The sequence below is a fragment of the Dermacentor albipictus genome, chromosome 6, assembly GCF_038994185.2.
Source record: "Dermacentor albipictus isolate Rhodes 1998 colony chromosome 6, USDA_Dalb.pri_finalv2, whole genome shotgun sequence".
NCBI classification, from domain to species: Eukaryota; Metazoa; Arthropoda; class Arachnida; order Ixodida; family Ixodidae; genus Dermacentor; species Dermacentor albipictus.
In genome coordinates, this window is record NC_091826.1 from 111,761,358 (window position 1) to 111,785,892 (window position 24,535).

General features: G+C 45.6%; 2 protein-coding genes across 8 annotated transcripts in view; one reads left to right on the forward strand and one right to left on the reverse strand.

Moving 5' to 3' along the window:
- The window catches only part of LOC135913307 (uncharacterized), a 568,389-nt gene that overhangs the window by 73,709 nt on the left and 470,145 nt on the right, over positions 1–24,535 (forward strand). For 6 of the 7 annotated variants that reach the window (XM_070541258.1, XM_065445900.2, XM_065445902.2 and 3 more), the window contains exons 12-15: positions 11,405–11,517; positions 14,085–14,217; positions 17,290–17,484; positions 21,313–21,435. In XM_070541258.1, coding sequence (XP_070397359.1) covers positions 11,405–11,517; positions 14,085–14,217; positions 17,290–17,484; positions 21,313–21,435 — 564 coding nt within the window. Of the gene's footprint in view, positions 1–11,404; positions 11,518–14,084; positions 14,218–17,289; positions 17,485–21,312; positions 21,436–21,686; positions 21,702–24,535 lie in introns of those variants that run through there. The other variant, XM_070541260.1, reaches the window with a different exon arrangement.
- On the reverse strand, positions 8,519–9,898 carry LOC139061436 (uncharacterized). The gene is made up of 2 exons (XM_070541421.1): positions 9,228–9,898; positions 8,519–9,095 (listed from the first exon to the last, which is right to left on the reverse strand). The coding sequence occupies exons 1-2, from the start codon at positions 9,896–9,898 to the stop codon at positions 8,519–8,521; spliced, it is 1,248 nt and encodes a 415-aa protein (XP_070397522.1).

The window sequence follows — 24,535 nt, forward strand, 5'->3', positions numbered from 1 at the left end:
ATAAACATTCACAAATGTCATTCACAAAGCCACAATCAGGCTTCTCATCAAGTTTGTAGTCACCAATTTGAGTGAACATAACATAGAGGCGTTAGGACGAAGCTGGTGTGGGCCTTCCCTGCGTGAAGAGCACAAGCGCCAAACAAAATATTTATAGCATATAAAGAGCTGCGATAAGCGGCTCGAGCACGGCGAGCACTTGTAGGGCACTTTTAGCGGCCGGAGTCTCGAGACCACCGAGAATCACGCGCATTGATTCTGCTAGGTGCTTCAGCATTTTTTGTACACTCTCCTCATTGTGTTAATCTCTTTTCTTGCCCGTAGTGTCACCGGTTTCATTGGCCCTATAATTCTTGGCTTCATGGCGCAGAGGACCACTAGTGCCCGCTGGTATGGCCGTGGGCCTAGAGGGCAGCAAAGGCCATTCCGTGTCTGTATCAGCCGGTGGAGGTGAATGTTTGCCGCGTGCTCTCGTCGACCTTGAATTATCAGTAGACGCCGTTACCGTCCTCGATGCACGCACAGGCAGAGGTGATCGTGGTACCTGTGCCACGCTAGGTGGTTCTCCTGGAATGGTTTTGTGATGCTTCTGTCGCGAGCGTTGGCCACTTTGGCGAGCAGATTGAGCAGCCTCTTTACGCGAAGATTGGTCTCTTGCCATTTTTCGAAGGATACGAACCTCCTGTTTCATCTTCGGGCATTCCTTCGAAGTCGCTTCGTGAGAGCCAGTGCAGTTGGGACATTTAAATGAAGACGCCTCACAGTCGGTGGTGTCGTGCTCTCCACCGCAGCGCGGGCAAGTGGCTTTGCTTCTACAAACAGCGCTCACGTGTCCTATCTTGTGACATTTCCGGCACTGAATAGGCCTCGGAACGAATGGTCGTACTCGGTGTATAACGTAGCCCACTTTGACAGACGCTGGTAATGTCGAAGAAGCAAACGTTAACTTGATACATCGGGAGTCCCCCAAGCGGCGAATCTCAAGAATGCACACCGATGACCTCAAAAGACCCTTGAGGTCCGCATGCTTGATTTCAAGCTCTACGTCGTAAATCACTCCAGTTGTTGTCTCCTTCCCGTAAGTAATAAAGGAGCGGACGGGGATTGCGCTTAACTGTGGAATGTTCTTTAACTTCTCAAGTATTGCGGAATTTTTCACATCTATTGTCAGGATGTTCTTGCGAGCGTTGATCCTGATCTCGTTAATTTTCCCAGGGGCCACACTTTCAAAATATTCGGTTAGAAACTGCCTGCTGAGGGAGTTCATGCTGTGTGACGGCGAGAGCGGCACGAAAGAAACCATGAAGGATTCTTGCTCACTCCGATACGATGAAGTCGCCTCAGTCGACATACGGCGCATCTGCTTCATACGGTGGCCCATGACTACGGTGTACTCGCTGTCAGAGTCCATGGCTTCTGGCGTTGAGCTCTCCCAGGAGTGGAGCGGGTCCGAGCTTCCAAAGGCACGTCGTCCAAAAATGAGCGATGAAGTAGACGATTGACCTTGTTCAGGTGGTCGTGGGAACATCTTGCTCATCCTAGATGAAATGACTCTCATGAAAATGACAAGAACGTAAAAAAAAATTGGAAGTCGCTTAAGCTTCGCCTTCAAGAGTGGAACGCGACAGCGTTCCCGTCGACCCGCCAAGGGGTGTAAGACAATGGGCTACAGGGCAGCCATCACTTACGAGGCGCCCCGCATCGCACGCGGTGAGCGTCGAGCCATATGGTCGAGCAACGCGGCGTTCGGCGCAGCAACGAAACGTGCGCCTGAGCAAGCGGAACGAACCAAAGAACTCGGTATCTCGGAGGGGGAAATGATGCACGCCAGCCAAACGTCGTGATCGGCACGGGCAGAGAGATAGACAGATAGTGATCTAAAGAAAGGAAGGACGCTTGATTCTGCTGAGGGAGCAAGGCGAAGCGTTGTCAGGGGAGAGAGAGTCCGGGCAACGACCCCCCTCGCACCGGTCCTTCCACAGCTCCAATGCGCGCGTGGCGCGCCATCTGTCGAGGCAGCGCCCTACATGGAGAGGAGGGGGTCTTCTGTGTTTGCCGCAAGATGGCTCTGCGTGTGCGGAAAGCGCAGAAGAAATGCAGCGGAAACGCACTTCGCTACTCGTGTAATTGCGACTTCTGTAAGTTACATGTTCATAATTACCGATATACACTGCAGTATAACTTTCCACGGCTCGTTTCGAAGGCAACACCGCATTCACTAGAGGCGCGTTTGTACCGTTTGGGAGCATCAAACTCGTGGCTGAGTGGTAGCGTCTCCGTCTCACACTTCGGAGACCCTGGTTCGATTCCCACCCAGCCCATCTTGGAAGTTGCTTTCTATTTATGAAGTGCCTGCCGTGATTTATCGCTCACGGTCAACGCCGCGGACGCCGACACCCGACGCCGACGACACCGGCTTTTCTGCGACACGAGCTCCTTAATGCTATCGCGTTAAAAAGTATTTTCCAAGCATGAAAGGAGCCCGCGAATAGAGACAACATTGCTGGGGGACTGACCGCTCGAGGCAGTTTGCGTAGCATGTATCAAACAACAGAAAGCTGTATCGGGAGTTCTTCATGTTGCTCTACAATTTTCTCATTGACACTTTTCATCTAATTGTAACATTTGAGAAGTTTACTAATAATTTAGGGCTAAATACGTAATTAGGTAGAATGAAAAAAAAGATTATCTGAGTATCTCCAAGCGACCGCAAACAAAATTATTTTTGGTTCTGTCAGGCCACATGGCATGTGCATAATTCTAAATCTTGGTACATGATAGTTGGGACACCTTCTATACATTCGCTATAACAATATCTTTCTAAGGGAAGTGTGTTTTCTTTTTCTCTGAGACTTAATTGCTTCGTCAGCGACGCCGTGGGAAACCGCAGAATGCGTGCAGAATTAGTGTTATCATGAGTCCAGCAGCCTGGGAACGCAAAACAGCATAGGGTGTTGTCAGCCACGTGACCACTGCACATTTCCTTTGCCTCGGAGAACTGTGCGGCGCTGTGAAAGGGACATACGGTCCGGCGCTTATGCACAAGGTGGATAGTAAAAATTTTTTTTTTCGCCTAAAGCAAAGAGCATTCCTATAAAACTATCAGAATGAATTCTACTTTGTACGCCCCTTGAAATCCATTCAATCATGAATTACAGCAAAGCTACTAGCCCTAGTTGGTCGTGGTGTCTCGTGTCCGACAGCAAAAAATAAAAAATAATATAAGAAAATAAAATAAAGAACCGAAGAAAAGTGCATATGTCCTTCAGAAACAGGCATACAGCACCCAGTTCAGTATTCTTTTCAATAAAGAAAAGCACAAAACACGCGTCAAAACTGCATGGTGGATGATAAGGCACCTGTGAAGAATGCGAGGCAGGTTCCTTCTCTCCGCGTGTGCTTCCCGAGAAAGATTACGGTTGCATGAGCTGCACCGGTGGGAAAGGGGCAACAGCAGCATACGAATCAGTGAGTGACATCCCGAAACATTATGTATAAAAGGGAGACCTGCCTAGCAACTCATTCAGTTCATTGTAAGACCGCTATGGGTATGTAGACCACGAAAAGTTAAGACTCCCGAAGAGCAGCGTGAATACGATGGGCGTCGGAGAGTGCAAAATCGTAATGCTCAACAACGGTGTCGTGCTGAGAGTAGGCAGAATAATAAAACATTTCATGTCCCCATCGATCACATTAGAGTGGTTTTCTAACAGCTTCGCCGGCCATCCACTTTCACAGGGACGGGATGGCGAGTCAATTATCTTTTTGACTTGGACTGCATCACCAAAGCACATGTGCCTGAACACGAGGCTCTTCGGACATTATTTTTAAATTTTTGCGCTTTTCCCACTGCAAAACTACTCGGCCACTGATTTCAATACTGTTTTGATACACTAACCGCCAAATACCTAGCCAGACTACATAGTTGCGTTGTGTATATGAAACTTTAGAGTTTTCTCAAAAAGATGAAACTTGGCAAAAAATAATTGTGTTGCTCTACCACAAAGCACACTGTGACAAAGTAGCGGCCATCAATGGTAGGTAATAAGAAGGCGCGATTAGGTTTTTAACAGCTTGAAGGTTTTTGAGGCGCTCCGTGTGGTATGTCTGAATTTTTTTTTCGCAGTCTACGTTTCAGCCAACATCTCAAGAATTTCGTATCACTGTAAAAACCATAAAATGTCTTGCAAAATAGTTCCCGAGGCCAAATAGTGTAGGACATTTATTCACCACAATTTTTTTTAATGAAACTGAGTGGGTCGGGAGCAAAGTCGGGGATGTTTGGCGTGAAATGATCAAATGGTGTTTCATTATCCTTTGTAAATGCTGGCCAGCGTTTTAACATATTATTTTATAAAGTTTACTATCAGTACGGTACCCTTGTTTCTTCAGTTCCCTGACGACCAAGCATATTTGTCCTCGTTCAATGAAGGCACTCGAATTGATGTACCTTTGCGAAGCTGAAGAGTGCGGTTGATATTCTAGTTCATTTGTTTAATAAACTGTTGATTTCCTATTTATTTTCTCGCACGTACGTACTGACTGCCAGTATAGTCTAGAATAAGTATTTGAATTAAGACAATCTGCTAGCTTTTTCTTATTCGAAGCTTTAAATATTACTTTGTCTTGAATGGCACAGCCTCCTTATATGCTGTATAATTACCACCCTAGTGTGGAACGATCGTTTAAGCCAGGGGTAAATAATTTACGCTCACTGATAGACAAGTTCTTCGCTTCCAGTGTCTTAAGAAGCAATGAGAAGGGTGCGGACGGGGGAGGGGGAAGTAGCGATACGGCAATCGTGGTCGGCAGTTTGTCGGCCATTATGTCGGCAGTTTGCTTGGTCGTGATTGATGCTCCATGGTCATTCCAAATTTCTCTATAATTATCCAACTTTTCTATATCAAACGTTTTGACACCCATAACTCACAGATTTACTACTCGCCAATTGCACGGCAGATGTTTGAATAGCCCAGAACGTCTGTGCACATGAAAGTGAAAAGCACGTGACAGTGCTCAGTTACTTAAGAGTATTACAATGTGTTTTGTTTTTGTCTTAGCCTAACTATAAATTCTTACGTCCCTATGCCACGTGTTCTGTAGTTGTTACCAATAATAATACATCCGTCAATTTTACGTGCACCACGCCCGCGCGTTAAGCTACGCCGCAAGAATGTTGCCGATCGATCTTTGTCACCTGATTTCATTAGGTGATAGATTTGCTAATTTTTATAGTTTCAGTCCATTACTTGGCGCATAGGTTACTGCAATATCACTGTTCCCTGAATTCGTGACGAACGAAACAAGTCAGCTTTTCAATTCCGTTGTTATCACTGTTGGCCGTATTGTAATTTCACTGCAGGACCAAATGCTCGCCCAGATTTTTTCATTTGATGAAGCCTGCCTCCAACAAAAAGAACCCACCATTTTCCCGTAAATGTCATATTATCGCCAATACAGCCAACCATTCTACACCGTCATCCGCAATTTCCTTCTTTTGGCACTTGATTCGCTATATCGCCAAGTTGCTGGTCGTAAGCTCTACGCATTACATATCGTGCTTGTCTCTGCCTCCTCCGATTCTCAGACAGAGGACCACCCACTCACACTTTACCATGAATACATCTGCTAACTTTATTCTACCTATTAACTTTATCTTCATTAATATCAAGCTGAACGGTTGTCGTCTTTCGTTTGCTTCATTTCTAGCTTCTTATTTTTCACGTTTACGTCCTTATGCCATTAGTTCAAGAACGTAGTTATTGCAGTTATACTTTTATTTGGAAGGATAGCAGTATTCTGGCAATACGATCCAGTCCTGTAATACCCCTGTCACACGGGCGTTTCGAAGGCCTTCCAACCGATAGGCATTTGACTCAAAGGTCAAGTTCGAGCTGCTACACGGGCGGTTTCGAAGGCCGTCGAGTCAATAGTCTATTGAGTCAACAGAGCACCTTACAACTCTATTGAAATCTCGATGGCCTTTGAGAAACGGAAACGGAAATAGCGCTAACGTGCCCTCTCGTTCACAGTGTGCCCGTACTCACGATTAAAAAGAACAAATCAAACCAAAATGCTCTAAATATACTATATATGAGTGTTATTAATTATTCAATAAAGTATTTTTTGCCACTTGATACGTGCGAACTGCACATACTCTCGACAACAGCGACGTGCTTGTGTTCCTTCCTCCATGTTGTCTAGTACACTCTCCCTCTACTCCAGCTGCCGTCATATCGCCGCCATATTGCTCTCTGCATTGTGTGTTTTTGTCTGCGTACTTTCTTGCTTCCTTTTCCTGTTCCGCGTGTTTAGTTTATCTTGCAGTTTTTTTTTTATCATTAACGTAATAGGTAGTGTATAACTTTTTTTTTTCCTCACCTCACAGAAGTGTTTTCTCGGGCGAGTGAATTTTTTTGCGTGTGTGTGTGAGTTTGAAATGGAGCGCGCCCAGCCGCAGAAGAAAAAAAAAGTAGCGCCATCGCAAGCGCGGCAGCTATGGGGAGAGCGCGAAACGGAGCTCCTCATAGATTTGTGGGAGGATCGCCTTATGGACCTACGCCGTCAGAAGAGAAATAGCGGCGTTTACGACGATATCGCCGCGGCCCTGCAGCAGGTGGGCTATGAAAGAACTCGGCTGCAAGTTCACCACAAGATTGAAAATCTTGCGCAGACTTATCGGTAAGTGGCTTTCATAAATTTGTCCGATCACCTTACGATTAACCGTTTGCAGGGGCTTGGCCGTGAGAGAGAAAGGTGTTTATTGAGAAAAAAAAATGAACAGGTGGATCTTTGCAAAATTTCATTTGTCGTGGAATTTTTGTTCCGCCACCCCATGACACTTTTAATGAGCCGTAAACTCGGCCTCGAACGAGCATAACTTTTCAAGAATATTGCTTGTGCATGATGCAGTTGGTTAGTGTCTAAACTCAAGGTAATTGACTAATGTGACTTCAGAGGTCCGATGCGGAAAGTTACACCGCAGCATACTGTGCGAAAATTATAGTCACGTGACGAGGATTTCAAAAAACAATTTGGTTACGTTCGAATAAAACGTAATAAGACTCTCTGGTGTTCCTGTTCCACTTATCGATACCTCGGTTAGGCGAATTTGATCAGTACATTTTTGTATCTGTGCCCGCACATGCATCTTTATAGTTAACCAAACCTTCTCTTTTATAACATTTCAGGTTTTGGCTGAAAAATCAAAAGACTGGCGCTGGCGCCATACCTTGGACGCATTTCTGGAGAATACACAGTTTTCTGGGGACACTCCCGGCCAACGACCCATCAAGGGCTCAAGAGAGCCAGGTTACTGTTGAAGAGGTATAGCATTTTTAAAAGCCTCCAGTAAGTGTAGAATAATCTGTGAAGCCATTCACTTGCTCGATGACGTAACTGAATGTGCACAAATTGTTCCATTACATGCTACTTTGTAGGATGAAAGTGCTGCATTGTCGTAAATTGTGGCTCATACTGCTGGTTGCAGGTACTACTTTTCCATGCATGTACAGTCCTCAGGATAGTATAAGCGCATAAAAATAATAGCTGTTTGCTGGCACCCAGTCATTGCAGTAACGTAAAAGAGAGGCGAGGTGCGTTCCCATTTTGTTGGCGTTCTCTGTTTAACTACAACACTTACAATAGAGTATGCATCGGTGTGCGTATTATTGCGTCAGAGTGTTGAGACCCATGACGGAATGTCATCTTTCAAAACATTCTGAAGTTATCAAAGATGCAAGTAACATTAAATCATTGTGCAGGTCATCATGGAGATGATAAACGGCGGCGAAAATGCTGTTGACAATGAGAACAGGCTGCAATGGGAGGATAGTGCGCCCATCAGACCTCTGGACAGCCCAGCACCAAACTCCCCGTCCACGTGCAGCCCGGCCTCCAGCAGTCCAGCCTCTCCCAGTCCGGCATCCTCCAGCCCGGCCTCCTCCAGCCCTGCCATCAACAGTGCCACCCCTGCTAGTGTGGCTACTACAAGCCGGGGTCCAAAGAGGAAGGCGGGTGATGACTTCAAGCAGCAGATACTGGCTGAACACAAACTGCTGAGGGAGCAGCTGGTGGCGAGCCGTCAGAGAGAGTACGAGCAAAGAGAGCGACACATGCAAATGCAAGAAAAGTTTTTTAATTCCATGTCAAAATATTTAGAAAGAAGTTCCAAATAAAGTTGCTGTAATGAAGTAGGAAATGGAAAATGCAGCATCCACCCAATCGGAACAGATTATTACAAAGGAAACCTGTTTGGTCAAGAGTGTACGGGTTTTCATTGTAGGAATTTGCTGCAATTGTATGGATGCCTCATTTTCCATTCCCAACTTCACCCATCTTGTGGGTTTTGTACAAAATACTTTCTTCAATGTGTGCTAAATCGCTCTTTTGAGTACAGAAGAATACTTGTGCGCTTAGTAGAAATTAACTTCTGCTAGGTGCACAAGTATTTGATGATGACAGTGGACTCACTGACCTACCAAAGCATGAACGTCCACAAAGCTTCAGCATAAAATTCTCAGCTCTGCTGGAAGTGCCTGACAAGAGCTGCTCTCACATCACTGCCTGTGCCTTCCTCAGCATCTGTGCTGTGGTCAGGCTGATGGAGGCCGCCATCATTGTTTTGAGCCTCGACCAGCCATTGTTGGAGCACAGTGTCACCAAAATGTTCGCACACATTGTTCAGAGCACAGCAGGCACGAATGACAAGGCGGGCATTGTCGATGTTGCACTCCATCCTTTTCAAGATAAAGCGAAATCTTGCCTTGAGCCTACCAAAGGCATTCTCCACAATCCGTCGGGCTTTGGAAAGGTTGTAATTAAATAACCTTTGTTCTTCACTTAACTGTGCCCTGTGGCTGAATGGCTTGATCAGGTTTACAGTGAGTGGAAATGCTTGGTCGCATAGTATTAAGGGTGGCACAGCTGTACCACTGATTGTTGCTAGTGGTCGGCGGAACAGGGGGCCCTTGACTGCGTCTGCTAGTCTTGAGCGGTGGTACACATATGCATCGTGGCAGCGGCCAGGAGAACCCACATTGATGTACCGGAACCTATACTTGTGGTCGACCAGTGCGAGGAGGATGATGCTGTACCTGCATAAAAGAAGACCTCATTAATTCGGATTGGTAGTATTTACCCATTCTCCGTACTCTAAACATATGACGTAGCTTGGAAGCTGTAGGTGATGTAATGAAAGTGCACACCATATCAGAGGTACGACTTACCATCCTTTATAGTTCCTATAGTCGGTGGCGCTCTCCCTGGGCGGTGAAACGGGGAAATGGCACCCGTCTAGTGCTCCTATGGCTTGCGGGAATTCCAACGTGGCCGTGAACTCGCGAATGTGCTCGGCCATGCTTGAAGCTGTGGGCATCTTGATCCACTCCGCCTCCATAGTGTGGATAACAGCCTCGCACAACTCTCTGTAGGCCACGTTGACGGTTGAGCGTCCCACAGCAAACAATTCGGCGACACTACGGTCTTCAGCTGAAGAACACAACCGGTACAAGCCAATCGCGACACGTTTATCGAGGGTGATGGCTTCACGCATGTTCGTGTTCTGACGCTCGAGCAGCGGTCTCACGGCGTCCACGATGTAGCGAAAAGTCGCCGGCGTTACGCGGAATGCACGTTTGAAAAACTTCTCACCAAGCAATGGCACAGTCTCCTCAAACCACCTCGTCCGGCGAGAGAACGACCATCTATCTCTGTTGACGCTTTGTTCGGTCACCGAGTCTATCGTCATCATCAAATTGTTGACGATCAGCAGCTCTTCCTCGATGGCGTCGGCTTCCGCTTTTGCGGCCTCAATCTCGGCATCAAGCTGCATGATCGCACCCATATAGGTTATCATAGCAGTCTTGTCATCTTGAGCTTCAGTCTCTCTGTCACCCATAGCGGTAGAGCCAGAATGCAGTCGAAGCGCAAGGCGCACAATTTCTTTCTCTATGGTCGCACTTTGAAGAGAAACATGTGCTCACACAGAACGGCAGCCGCATCGAGTGGAGCGAACGTTGCCGCAGTTTCGTTACTCAACAACTTAAAAACTAAACATATATGTATAGCAATGTATAAACATTTTTTTTTGTAGTGTATAAACAAACGTAAGAGAAATTATAGTGCTTTTAATTGTTTTTAATGTTGTTTAACTTTTTTTGACACGAAAACGAAAATAAAGGGCCGCAGCGCCACAAAATTTTGCGAGAAACGCCTGAACCTCTCAACGGCCTTTCAAAAATGCCGTGTAGCAGCGCGACAACTCCTTTGAGTCGATAGAGTTGTGGCGTTTCGAAGGCCGTTGACTGGAAGGCCTTCCAAATGTGCCCGTGTGACACAGGTATAAGAATAAGTTGCAGCGTACCTTCAGAATTCCAAATCTCGTTTTGTAGCCACGCCCCAACGATTACTTCGCCTATATAAACCTACTTTATGACCGCTTCAAGACGGTGACCGCTATTCAAGGACTTCACTCACAGCCGCGTTTGTAATAAAACAATTATGGCATGTGTTTTCCGAAGGAAGAGAGAACTCGCTGTGGTTGCTTAGTGGCTATGGTGTGGGGATGCTACGCACGAGGTCGCGGGATTGAATCCCGGCCACGGCGGCCGCATTTCGATGGGGGCGAAATGCGAAAAGACCCGTGTACTTAGATTTAGGTGCACGGTAAAGAACCCCAGCTGGCCAAAATTTCCGGAGTACCCCCCTATACGGCGTGTCTCATAATCAGAAAGTGGTTTTGGCGCGAAAAACCTCACAATTTAAGGAAGAGAGACCCCTTGCCAGCCTAGGTACGGTCACAACTACCCGAAGACCCACTGAGAAACCGCAGGAGCTCCCTCGCCCCTGCAGTACTTTATAGCAAGCAGGGCGCAGTACTTGGCCACCAACTCTTTCGTGAATATCGTTGTACTGTCGAACATCTGCCAGATATATGGCCTCACATCACATCGACAACCAGAAATTTAATATATCCCCATGACAACCTTCCATATTCGCGTATGGTAGAAACGAATGTCTAGTTTGTTCGGGGCAAACGTTGTCCAATGCATCTCGATTGCTTTCTTGGCTATTCTTAGCCAAAAAATAAAGCGTGTTTCGTTGCCATTTACACATCAAATAAAGAAAAAGTGGGGAGAAGGAGTTGAAAGTCTATCGCAAGTATTGGAGCACTCAGTGCCGGACCTGAATGCAAGGCGTTTGTACATCTTGCGCGTAATTCTGCACTTGATGAAGACTTGAAACTTAATGAGAGCGAGAAATTAAGAGAATGTATGTCTGACGCTATAGGTGACGCGGGACGATTAGCTAGAAGATTAGAGATGAATGATATCTCAGATTAGCAATAATGAGAAACCTTTGCATCAGTTCTTATTTAAGAACAAAACGTTCTCGGTCTTCGCAGACAGTGTCGGCTCTGATGGAATACAGGAGGATTGCGATGCAGCCGTGCCACACGGTGTTAGCCACTGCGCTTCCAGACCGCGAATGGATGATGCGAACATTGCGTGGCTTTGGGTGAGTTCTCCTTTTAATTTTTTTCGGACGCATTCGTTGGTTCTTGCTACGGCAACTGTGACAGCTTAAACCATAGTCGATGATAGCAAATGGTCCAGGAGACGTGGACAATAATATTATTCGGCAAATGGCGAGGACTTGGCTATTTCATTGCAGTTGCTGTTTTTTTGCGTGTGCACATCACTGAACTTGAGTTTGGAAGTTTGAGCGTAAAACCGTGTAACGTGATAGCGATTCATGAGTTTCAGAAAGCTCGTCTATCGAGAACAAACCATAATAACAAAAAGATAGCTTCAGAAAATGCAGTATAAATTTCACGGGGAGGGGGATATGTCCTTTCGGGGAGCCGAAACGATCGCCGTAAGCAAGGCGTTGTGTAATGCTCTTAACATATGAGAACAAAGAAAAACTACGCAAAAAAGAACAAGACAGAAAAAGAACCACCCGACACAGGCGCAGACTAACAACTGGTTTAATGCTCCAACGCCTCTTTCCTACCAACAACAGAACACATGCGGACCAGCCACAAAGACCAATGCCGCTATCATGTAGTCAAGCCTAGAAACGCCAACTCCTTGCGGTACAAATGTATGGAAACCTCACTAACACATTTATCGGGCCCTAATCTCGCGATTTCTAAAGCTTCGATTACTTCACGCTCTTTCTTATCCCTTGCGCGTCCGACAATCTTAGTCCTGCCGAAAAGTGGGGTACAAACTTTGCCGTCATGCCTGCAGGTCTTGCAATGCTTAGGAAGATCCTGTCCTCTAGAATCATCTAGGGAATTGGCATGTTCTAATAATATAACATTAATGCAGCGGCCTGTTTGTCCAACGTACACGTTGCCACAACTCAGCGGAATCTCATAGATGACATTCGCTCTACAGGGCACAAACTTGTTCCTGTGGTTAGTGCTGCACTCGATTTTTTTTTCTTATCAGGTCTAACTAAATTGCACAGATTGGACAGCCTACAAGGTGCCGAAAAGAGAACCTGTATGCCGAAATTACCCGCGACCCTCTTCAGGCAGTGCGAGACCCTGTGGACATAGGGCATAACTTCATACTTCCTCCTCTCCTGTGGATCCGCCCCACGAGGCTTTGAACTTGGCCGGAAGGACTTCAACAGGGAGTCGGCAGCAACGCGTAGAAGGGCCAACGGAAAACCGGCCAACCGAAGGCGATCAGCTTGGGCATCAAAACTAGACTGAACCTTATGTGGACAGGACTTCACTAACGAAGCCCTGAGGCACGTTGACGCAATCGCGGGTAAATTGGCGGGTCGCGGGTAATTTCGGCATACAGGTTCTCTTTTCGGCACCTTGTAAGCTGTCCAATCTGTGCAATTTAGTTAGACCTGATAAGAAAAAGAAAATCGAGTGCAGCACTAACCACAGGAACAAGTTTGTGCCCTGTAGAGCGAATGTCATCTATGAGATTCCGCTGAGTTGTGGCAACGTGTACGTTGGACAAACAGGCCGCTGCATTAATGTTATATTATTAGAACATGCCAATTCCCTAGATGATTCTAGAGGACAGCATCTTCCTAAGCATTGCAAGACCTGCAGGCATGACGGCAAAGTTTGTAGCCCACTTTTCGGCAGGACTAAGATTGTCGGAAGCGCAAGGGATAAGAAAGAGCGTTTAGAAATCGCGAGATTAGGGCCCGATAAATGTGTTAGTGAGGCTTTCATACATTTGTACCGTAAGGAGTTGGCGTTTCTAGGCTTGACTACATGATAGCGGCATTGGTCGTTGTGGTTGGTGCGCATGCGTTCTGTTGTTGGTAGGAAAGAGGCGTCGGAGCATTAAACCAGTTGTTAGTCTGCGCCTTTGTCGGGTGGTTCTTTCTCTGTCTTGTTCTTTTTTGCGCAGTTTTTCTTTGTTCTCATAATGTCATACCAACTAGCCCCTCAACGTACGCTTCTAGGCTCTTAACGGGCCTGGCGGACAAGCTATTTACGCCGATAAAACAAGGCTGTGAGGAAGACAAACCAAAGTCTTGTGAAGGCTGGCACACTGGTATCGAAACTTGATTTTCTTTTTTCTTTGTTTACCGTTTTAGGATTTCCGTTTACACTTTAATCTTAAAGAGGCGCCCAGGGAAAATATTACGTCGAGCTAGCATAAAATATTAGGCTTCTCATAGTATTTGCCATTTGAAGTGACAGCAGAGCTTTAGTAAACGAGCAAACGACAAAAATGAAAAGTCGTAATGACGCCTGATATTTGCTGCTATGGTACCGCGCATGTCACGTCTGCAATGGCGGGTTAAAGGAGAACGGCAGAGAGGGAGGCCACTTGGGGATTACGTCAACTCGTCGGTTTGGGCATGGCCCATTCCAATTGAGGAGCGGGAACAGAACATTTTATGACGATTTTCTACGCAACATTGTTATATAGTATCATCGTATGTCTTCAGAAGCTAATGATAAACTTCTGTATGAATAATCTGTCGGTATAGCTTCACGCTGTATTCTTCTTTGTGCCCCTAAATTACTTAACCAGACAGGAAAATCAATGACGTTGTTTGATATATTGTAATGGTCTCTTTGTTCCGTTTTTCAGAACAATATTCTTGCCGGATATTCTCATATCTATAGGAACACTGTTCGTGGATGACAGTGCAGCCGCTGGCTGTTTGACCTTGCCTGCAAATTTCCTTTCCGTGCCTCCGTCACCTGCTTACTTCTTCAGCATGGTGAGCGATCTTATCTCTTTAGTTTGCAAGCTGCGGTATCAATTTATTATCAAGTCTCCGAGGCAGTTTCTTTTTTATTGTGCATGACGCATAATGAGGCATGGTAAAACTCACCCGTGTGCAGAGGCAAGAGCGCGCATGACAGCGCGCTAAGCGTATACCAGACACCCGGTGTTGTTTGAACATTTTACCTGTACTTGACTTCCGTAATTGTGACTATATTGTTTCTATATTAGCGGTAAAGAAAATGTGAAGGTAGGCGAACTTGCGCTATCATGCAATGAAGCAAATTATAAAATGCAGTTGAGATTACTAGGCAGTTCGTTGTTCTGCAATAATCTAACATGAAATGACGTCCCCGACGCTATTGCATGGTGCAATCGCCACAGAATTATTACAATTCTAAAAAAAGTAAATGATAATCCACTCATCCCGAAAAGCTTGAGTGGTACCCTGTCACGTTTGACATCAGCACGGGGACTCCGCTGGAGCGTCGCACGTGTTCGCTGCGTGAATGCGTGAATGCTGCTCGGGGTGATCGGGGGACTACCTGCCTTTCTCGGATATTCAACATCCCGTCAATCTGCAATTTCGTGGTGATAAAGTGAGCAAAATATCCCAGAATAACTATGCACCACAAGGTCGAGCCCAGTGCGAAGGTGCTGCCGCGAGTGCCGTCAGAGATGCGCTTAAACCGTTGATCGTCCCCGGGAGCCGTCATCCAGGACCCAGTGCGTACTTCGGCGGGTACGGCATAGATATCTTGCGAATATTGTTTCGTGCTTAAGACGCACTCACTATAGCTCGACTGCCTTTCTTTTTGACGACGATTTGCAGCATTGGGCTCGCGCTAAGGTCTCTGCGCTGCAATAAATTTAGCGCTTACCCTTGTACAGCGCACCCTGTGTTGTCGGCAGCACAGTACGTTGACCTGAGCCGTTTCAACGTTTGTTGCCGCCAAGCACTTTGGATACATCACGGAAGAGATTTCATCACGTTCTCTAAAATTTACGCGGCCGCTGCGGTTCACTCGGGCAATGCACTGCAGCAAAATCTACCATTCTGCCTGGCAATAAATGAGCACACTTATGTGGTCGGGCGTGATTGAAGCCCAACTTGCTGAAAGAGCACGGTAAACATTTGGAAGAGTACATTACCTACCTGAATGCCATGTTCCGTCTTCGTCTAATGCTTCATGCTTTTTTCACTTACAAAATAAAATTCTCCAGGTTTACTATCAAAAGCGACGTTCGATTACAGTACCAGTGAGTTCCAGTGCCAGGAAATTGACGGAAATGCCATGGAAGCGCTACCGTTCCCATATACCGACGGCTGCTCATTGCAAAGTTTTTATTCGTTATGAAGTACATAGCGGACGAAAATAGTATGAAAAAGAAAGTTAGCCACGTGCGACAGTACTGAGCTTGGGAAAGGTGTAGCGCATAAACATTGCATAGAAATGAAGTTATCAGGGGCAAAAACTTCAGTGTTACGTCAGGTTACTCGCTGAATATTGTCATATGGTAGTGACTGTGACGAACACAGTAGCAAAACTGTAAATGGGGAAACTAAATCTTTATTGGACAAACTTGTGCCCTCAAAAGCAAGTTACACTTAAAGCACAAAGATAGCGGCGAACACAGTCGGCGATCGTCGGAAAATCTGATCAGCGGGTCTAGCGCGTCAGCTTTTATGAATGAGCCATCGAACATTCCAGAGTAATCGCTGATGCCCGCGTGTTTTCACGAAAGTTCTACGCCACCCGCTTCGCGCGTACATGCAATCAGATTAGACTTCGGCGACAAGAGGACAGCAGGCAGAACCATCGATAACATCCCAGAAACTTCCGATACATGCAGGCGCGTCGTGGGCTAAGCGATAACATTTGTTAGACGATGAAACGCGATCATTCGATAAACAAGTGCACGTGTCAATCTGATAACAGTAAACGCAGTTGGACAAATCGCAGTTCGTATAAGAGTTATTACTTACTTCACTGAAGCTATCGTTCACATAGATTACAACATGTACGTTGGATCTGAATAGTTGTTTCCCAGGGAGCGCGCCATATCAATTTTGAAACTATAACTCGATAAAATTTGGCACATTGAGATTCTTGCCGCTTAACAAATTAGGTGAGCGAATCACTATACAAACAGGGAGAGAGAAGGCAACATGCACAATGCAGTAAAAAAAGTGTTCACGGTGGCCGCCTCAATAACATGTTTCTGCCGTTGTTTCCTTCTTCTGTTTCGTCTTCTTCTATTTCAATCAACGAAATATTTTATTTTTACTGCCAAAGTGGTGGTTTTCTATTGCTTTCATGTTTTCTAAAGCGCATTGAACAAGAAATATTTCCATCTTGCTAATTCAAACAATAACAACATTGCACTTTCAAATTGAAATGGAACATAATATTCCCTGTGCAAGAAAGTGTAAACGATACTTGAAGATCGCTATAACATGCTAAAACATAGTGAAACTAGTGTTCGATAGTGCCTTATGAGATATTCATGTCAACGATAGCTGCATGTGTGTCTAACCAAATGAGTGGGAACATGAGCGAAATGAAAAAAAAAATTGCGATCAGCTAGAGTGCGGCGTAGTCAACACGCTATTGTGCGATTGAGACTTAACATCCTGCTTCGGCTCCAAAGCTGCACAGACTCGAGTTAACTCGAGTCTGTGCAGATAATGACGTGATGTTCGGTGACGTGATGTTCGGTGACGTACTCAGTACACTGTGTGCCCTACTGCGACGGGCGCAGTTTTATGGAAGGTACTTAAAATGTGCAACCTTTCTAGGCCTCATACTACTGGCTTTTATAAGCTTACGTATTAAAATAATGTACACCGTGATTAGAGAGTGCCATGCTGCCCGAACACGCACCGAGAGCGGCCAGACACGTAGGCATCCAAGCCGGAGCACGCATAGCAGAGGACAAAAGTGAGGCACCCCCTACTGGCGTCATCGAATTACCGTTCGCAGCTCGACCATAAGCCACTCCCGACGCAAGCAGTGTGGTCTCTTCAATGATCATTCAGACTTGCGCTACATTTTCTTCGTTTCAGGGTACTGCATTGGACGGCCTCAATGAGATGCGCGTCAACGAAGTGTCCTCAGTGATGGCGATCTCACTGGCGCTCTCCGGCCGGTGGTACGCGCCCGCGTATCCGGACCCGCATGTGAAAGACCGCCCGGGCAATTTCTCCCTCCTGCAGCGATGCGCCAAGATACCCGAAAAGCAGATGGACAGCATCGTTAAGGTACCTTCCTGTGCCAGCCTTGTTTGCGAATGATGATTAGTGCGCCATCGCCGTTACCACTCGCCATGTTTGCGAGATTTCGCTACACTCCGGCAGAACCATTTGAGTCGAAAATTCTGTCGGCGTGCGTACAGTTTGTCCCAACAGCGCCATGCACTGCAGCCAGAGCTCCGTGTCACGTTTATCAACAAGTACCGAGAAAGCATGTATGCTGCAATAAAAGGCGCGTGCATTGTTCGCGTTTAATCCTTTCGTGTGCGTCACAAGCGTAATAGGAGGATCATTGACGGAATGAAATCAACAGGTGATCTAGTCGTACGCCGTAAAATAGGGTGTCCTAATGGTACACGCCCAGAACACAATTAAAGGCCTTGCGCGTTGCGTGCGCATGCAAATTGATAGAATCAGCGTTTGCCCCCAACGCTGGCAAAACGCAATGTTGCTACTTTCTACAGCAAATAATACTAATAAAAAACTAAATTGTAGAGCTCGGCTTTTGCTTCGTGTAATCCGACTTCGAGGTCAAAGTGTAAGACTTTGTCATTATTGCGAGAAGTTTGTTCACTTGATAAATTCCGAGCCAAACAAAAGATGCCTCATTGATGCGAAAGTGCTTATATAGATGTCGAGTGACCAGGTGGCACCATATAATTTAGACGTAGCGTTAGTCATCCGTTAGTAAAGCAAAGTTCTGTATAAAATACGTGGAGCGAACTGTAGCCATTGCTTGTGATCATGGTAACGAACGACAGACAGCAATGAAACTATCTTAGAAACTGGTGGTAGTGAACGAAATGTGCGCGGCAAAGGCCGATGAAGATTGTTGGAGAAGAGGCACTGGAGCTTGTGAAAGAAAACCATGACAGACATTCTGGTACGTCAACAGCAAAGTGTTAGAAAATTTCAACGTATGTGGATTAGACGCCCATATTTCTGGCTTGTTGTGTCAGTTTAGGACTTTTCTTGTTAATTTTGGTTTACTGCGCTCATGGGTATACAGCAGGAAACAGTTTCTAAAATACATAACACACTTAGTCTGGTTAGAAACAATGTTTATAGGAGTAACGTGCTGAAGAAATAATATAGATACCTTTGGGAGGCCGCATAGAAATATAAAGTTTAAAAGTTATTCAGCTTGCTTGCAGCGTAATTAGACGTTTGTCTTTTACGATCTGTTAAATACGTCGTGATGGAACATCCTAGATTTAATGCGAGCGGTAATTAGGACTTGTTGAACAAACATGAAAGCAGTGTGTCTAGTGAGGCACAATAAATTATTTTCCAACTGCGGCAGCTTCCCTTGAAGCCACTAGTTGAGGCATTGGAATAAATTTAATATTTGTTGCTATAAGGGAACAGCTCACAGCTTCCTTCTGAAAAATTTCCACGCGTGTGAACGAGAAATAGGACGGCCAGCCATGCACGCGTAGAAAGAATATTTTAAAATTGCTATTTTGAGTTCAGAATAGAAAATATGGGCACGTTCGGCGATGCCATTGGAAGAGTTGTTACGTGGCGCAGCTCACGATTGTGGTCAGGAGAAAACGCGAAATTTGCGAGAAAAAAAATATCGACAAACGAGGGTTGACCTCTATGTCTGGAAAACATTCGCTCAAGTAAAGCTCTAGCTTGGGCTAGTTGGTTCATGCTTGAAGTAGTAAAGGCAAGGTGCAGAAGACCAGGACTCAAGAAGAAGAACACAAACGACAGGACCGGCGCCACTCACAACTAAGTTTATTTTCGCAACAAGCCTGCCTTATGTAGGTTATTCACGCCAAAAAACGCAGACGCAGTTCGCAGACGCAGACGCAGACGCAGACGAACGCAGATGCTGTTCTTTAGACCTTTATCGTTCATCACGTCTGTCCATTTCATTGTTTGTGAAGTGTCTTTTTTTTTTCGCGCGGTCACATGTATTATAATTTTTTTATGTGAGTGACTACTAGAGATTTTAGTTTTGACGCTGACACTGTACTTAGACGCATTTTTTTATGTTTTTTCCGTGTTATTCGTTGGTCATTACTCCCATAGTCGTGCGGGTTTTATCACTGACTGGGCCTTTAGGCGTTTGAAGCGTGTTTTGTTGTGGATAGATTGGTTGGTAGTGAAGTGTAGACGTACTTTTTATGCATGGTTTTTTGTCCCCATTGGCTTGAAAAAAGACTACACTAGATCGATTGCCTCCTATGCTGATCCACGTGTGGTTCTTGTTTGCTCATCTGATATGTGCCAGATAACATTCCTGAGTGGAAGATAGATTGCCGTGTTTTTTACTTCTAAAGTTTTGTGCGTGACTTGGCGTGAATAACCTACATAAGGCAGGTTTGTTGCGAAAATAAACTTAGTTGTGAGTGGCGCAGGTCCTGTCGTTTGTGTTCTTCTTCCTGAATCCTGGTCTTCTGCGCCTTGCCTTTACTACTTCAAAACATTCACGCCGGTCGAGCACTTTAGCTTCTTTGCCTCGAACTCTACTGTGGTAAAATGGCGGCTTCGATTTTGCGAGGTTGGACTACTCTACAAGGTTTTCTATATAACAATTAAAAAGAATAATAATAAAGAATATAATAAATATTAGGTGCATTAGCAAATAGCGTTCCTTCAAAGATACAACAATAATGTTCTCAAGAAATCAAGCCGAATCTCGTAAGCCAGAAAAAAGAAGGAAATTATAGGTTGCGGGCAACGTGAGAATTATCGCCGATGTCATGCATTTTGACAGCGATTGTACAATTTCTCAACCAACTATAGGGAAAAAAACGCATGACACTTTGCCTTCTCAAAGCACTAAGTACTAAACGTTTTAAGCTTTGAGAACGTTGCAATGGCGAAAGCAATCCAAATGAAGGAAAATATGTCTGAAACCACAAAGTCATATATTCCCAATGACCGCAAGAAGGTCGCCAAGCTTAGTTGGACATCAAAGTCCGTTCTGTTTTACTTTACAAGAGCGAGTTTGTCGATATGAGTGTGTGATAGTGCGTGGGAATTCGCGTATTTGTGTTTTGCTCACTTTGGATCTGAGCATTGACGCAATCAGTATACCCACGCGTTCTCACGAAGAAAAGAATGTGCAGTCACTCGTTTTGCCCGTTTGTCCTCTCTTCCGCCTACCGTCGGTGCCACAAATATTCACAACGACGCCAGGTTGCGTAGGAAAATGCAAGAACATTTGCTGCCATTTTCTTCAGCTCTTCACTTGAGCTAAAAAAACGAAAATATTCATCTCAACGAGTACTTTACCAATCTCAGATTATTTGGACTCACACGCACGTGCTCCTATTATTGTGGAACTAGAAAAAGAAAGAATAGGACTAATACTGTAGTGCACGCTAAAAACAATGCTGGATCCTCTATGAGCCCACAAACAGGCCACCTAATGCAGTGATCAAGCTTCATGTTCGAAATATTTCACGCAGTAGTAGTTGCACACGTAGGCAAATACATTTCCTGCTTGTGTTTATAACGAGGACATTCCGCGCATATGAAAAGAACGACGTCGCAAGTTTATACTTCTCGTTGCCATCTGTGCTTCACTACAGTGCAACCATAATTTCACTTCTGTGCAAGCCGGGTTGTCATTACGTCCCCAAGTGGGTACAACGTCACCAGCGAGGTAGCTGGCGCGACGAGTCCAGCATTATCTTACGTAATACAATATGTTCTGGCGCTCCTGATTCGTCGCGAGAAGTGGAAGTCATTAATGAAGCAATTCTTATGCGCTGTAAATAGGCCTCTTTCAAGCGGCGTCATTCTATCTACTCCCTGAGTATCGCCTGCGTACATTCGATTGAATTGCCGATATCCCTCATTTTTCGTTTGCTTAAACAGGTGTGCAAGAACACAAGCTTCTCATCGAAAGTTGTTGACAGGCAACAAAATACGGCCTACGTGTACAGCAAGGATTTGCTCAGAATGTTTGTATACGACGACGAAGAAACCTTTCGGTATAAGGTAAGCCATAAGCGGGAGCTTGCAGTGGAGTCCCAAGCTCTCGATAAAATTATCTGGCTCGGGAATTCGACTGTAAAAAGCACAAACCTTTTTAGGAACACAAAATCAGTGTCATAAAACTGTTGCAGCCAACAGCAATTGCTTCCAGTACGCTGATTAAATCAGTACCGTCAGTACCCGCGAAGCGAAATTTCCGAATTCAAACCTGAGCTTGACAGACTACTGCATATCACGATAATTCGAATGAACGTCCTTGAGGAAACTAGGTAATCCGTACAGCTGTCGTGCGCTCTAGGTCACGCTGCTGTCTCTTCTCGCTAACCATAGGCGTTAGCGTAATTATAGAGGTATCGTTGTGTTCATAGTTCTTTGTTTTTTTGCTGTAGTAAAATGGCAACTTAAAGGGAAGCTGAAACACTTTTCGAAAAAAATGAGTTCTCTGCGGCATTCTACAGTTTTGAGTCCCCTGAACACGGCCGGAAACAAGCGCAAGCGGCTGTTTTTTCATGAAAACGCGCACCAGCGCCTCAGGGTATCGCGCGAAGGCCGCTGTTGCCCGTGATTGGTCGGAGCCGCTGTGACGTCAGTGGCGGCAGTCGCCGGTCGGCGCCGCCGTTTGAGAGCGTAGCACGCTGTTCTGTTCTGGCTGCATAGCTGAGTTGTAAGCATTATGGAACGTTCTCGCTGTCTCGGACAGCTTGTATTTTCGCCGTACATGTTCGAACCGACAGCCGATACAGAAAACGATGGTGGCAACGACGATGTTGAGTGTGCCAAAAGCGAGAGCGATGTGTACACCTTATCACGTGCTGGAAATCTTAGCTGTTACGTATGCTTTTTTTTTCATGTAGCTGCCCGTTCCAATGACGGGAGAAAAAATGCGCTAAAGTGTCACTGGGAACTTGCTGCTGGAAGAATGCCGAAGCACTAACTTCTCATTAGATTGTAAACACGGGTACAATTCCGCGATGTCAAGCACCTTGCCGCTCCTTGTCTGAAGTCCCGTGGTTTTCTGAGCGTTGATACACGATCGCGAACATAAGTGCCGCGTTTCAAAGCGCGCACATGCAGTGCTGCGAGGTACAGTCATTGAAGTTGCTTATCATACACATCCAGATCGAGATGGTCAGGGGGATTATATGTGCAATATTCAGAATATGGTTCGACGACTTTGCGATTGTGGCTCGATCAAGAATCGGTATGCGCGCTCCATGCTAGTGTTGACATAAAGATATTAGGCAGTTTTAGCACCGCCGTGTGGTAAATATGATAACTGCAACCGTACGTCGAATGTCACTAGGCAAGCCTATACTCAAATTTATACCTCAGGTGCAACGCTGTGGAAGCTACGCACGAAGTCCGGTTACCAAAATTTATTACTGCGCGCGTTTCCGTCTATGGTTCGCAGCGTGCCAGCGGCATTTGCTCGCGCGAGCATGCACGTGAAGCTGCCGCGACTGGCTGCAATTAAAGAATGCCGAAAAGAAAATTGATTTAAAAGAACGTGTTAGCAGCCGTATAAGTACACGGATTGTTTCTATGGTTAAATTCTTTTTTTTTTTCATTCAGAACTGAGCTTATATATGAAAAGTTTTCTCAAAAATTGGGTCAAGAAACACCAAACTTTTTCTAAGTGCGAACGCAGCCACTGCAAGAAGTATCTCAAGCCTCCACAGCGTTGCACCTGATGTATGAAACGGAGTATAGCAACGCTAGCAACAACGCGTTTCTGCATTTGTCGTAAGGCTATCCGGCTATCGCGGAAATGGTCCGAGCAGAGCACAGTTGATTTCGTCGGCACGAACTTATCTCTCGTCACCGCACTGCGCTGCAAGCTTCTTGTGCTTCGGGAACCTGTGATACACCACATCGTCTCGCCCGCGTCTGTTCGCGCAGCCGATTGCTGCACAGAACGAGGGCATGTTGGTCGCCCTTGGCTGTAGGCACTCACGCAGCACAGAAGGAAAGAACAGTCTACGAAAATCGCAAAACAAACGTGAGCGGCGGCGGCGGCAAATCTCTCGTAGCGTCGTTGAGTAAAGCGCAGGACGGAAAGAGGCATGCCAGCGCATGCCAGCACGCCGGTCCGGCAGCTCGGTCCCCGCCAGTGACGTCACTCTCGCCGGTTCTCTCCTCTGGTAACCTCCTCACCCGGCGCTCCGGGAAGCGATGGGGGCGTGTCCGCGGGGGTGATTTAGAAAGCGATTTCCGCCCCTTATATTAACAAAACGAAGAAAAAAATTTCGGAACCGTAAATTATTAGGTCTGTTCTTCCCAATCCCAGCAATTCATGAAAATTGAAAACCGCTTCAGCTTCCCTTTAACATAATCATACTGTTTTACCACATTTTACTGCTTCTACCTAATTTAGAAGCTTATTTGGCAGTAAATGCCCTGTCAAACTACGAAGTTTTATTCAACGGAAATAATTCTACTATAGCACATTTTCCCAGTCAGTGCACCGAATATTAAAAAAATGGCGTCTTTTTCCACAGCACACGAATGACTCTAGAAAAGAAAACTGTACAGAGGGGAAACAGCGCTTTTTCACCTCTGTACTATCTTTTTCTAAAGTCATTCGTGCGCAGCGCAGAACACTGCCACGAGCTACAACTAACTCGTCGGAGCTTCCACCCTTTGGTTAAAAAAAATCTTGTTTGAAATTGCCAATACTGAGATAATGGGGCTTATGGTGAAAAAAATTATGATATGGGATGTTTACGTCAAAAGTGCAAAAGTGGTTTTATGACACGAGCGCAATGAATGGACGAAACCGTTGACTCAGTGAGCACCAGCCAGGTACACGTCACCACAATCTCATTTTCTTTTCTTGGCTTGATGTCTTGCTTTCGGTCCTCTTTTGTAGACAGCTGCGCATCCGATGGGCGAAGTAAAATTCAATGCTAATCAATGTTGCGTAGCCCTTGCATGGACTAGTGGCGTCCCAGCGAAATTCCGAATGATTTCCGCACATTTATTTGGACGATGCTACCATCATTTAATGTGAGAGCAATATCTAGCGTGGCACTATTAATGTCTCAAGTACAGGCTACACCTTTACGCATGGTAGGGCTTTCTAACAGCCTAATATTCTCACCGG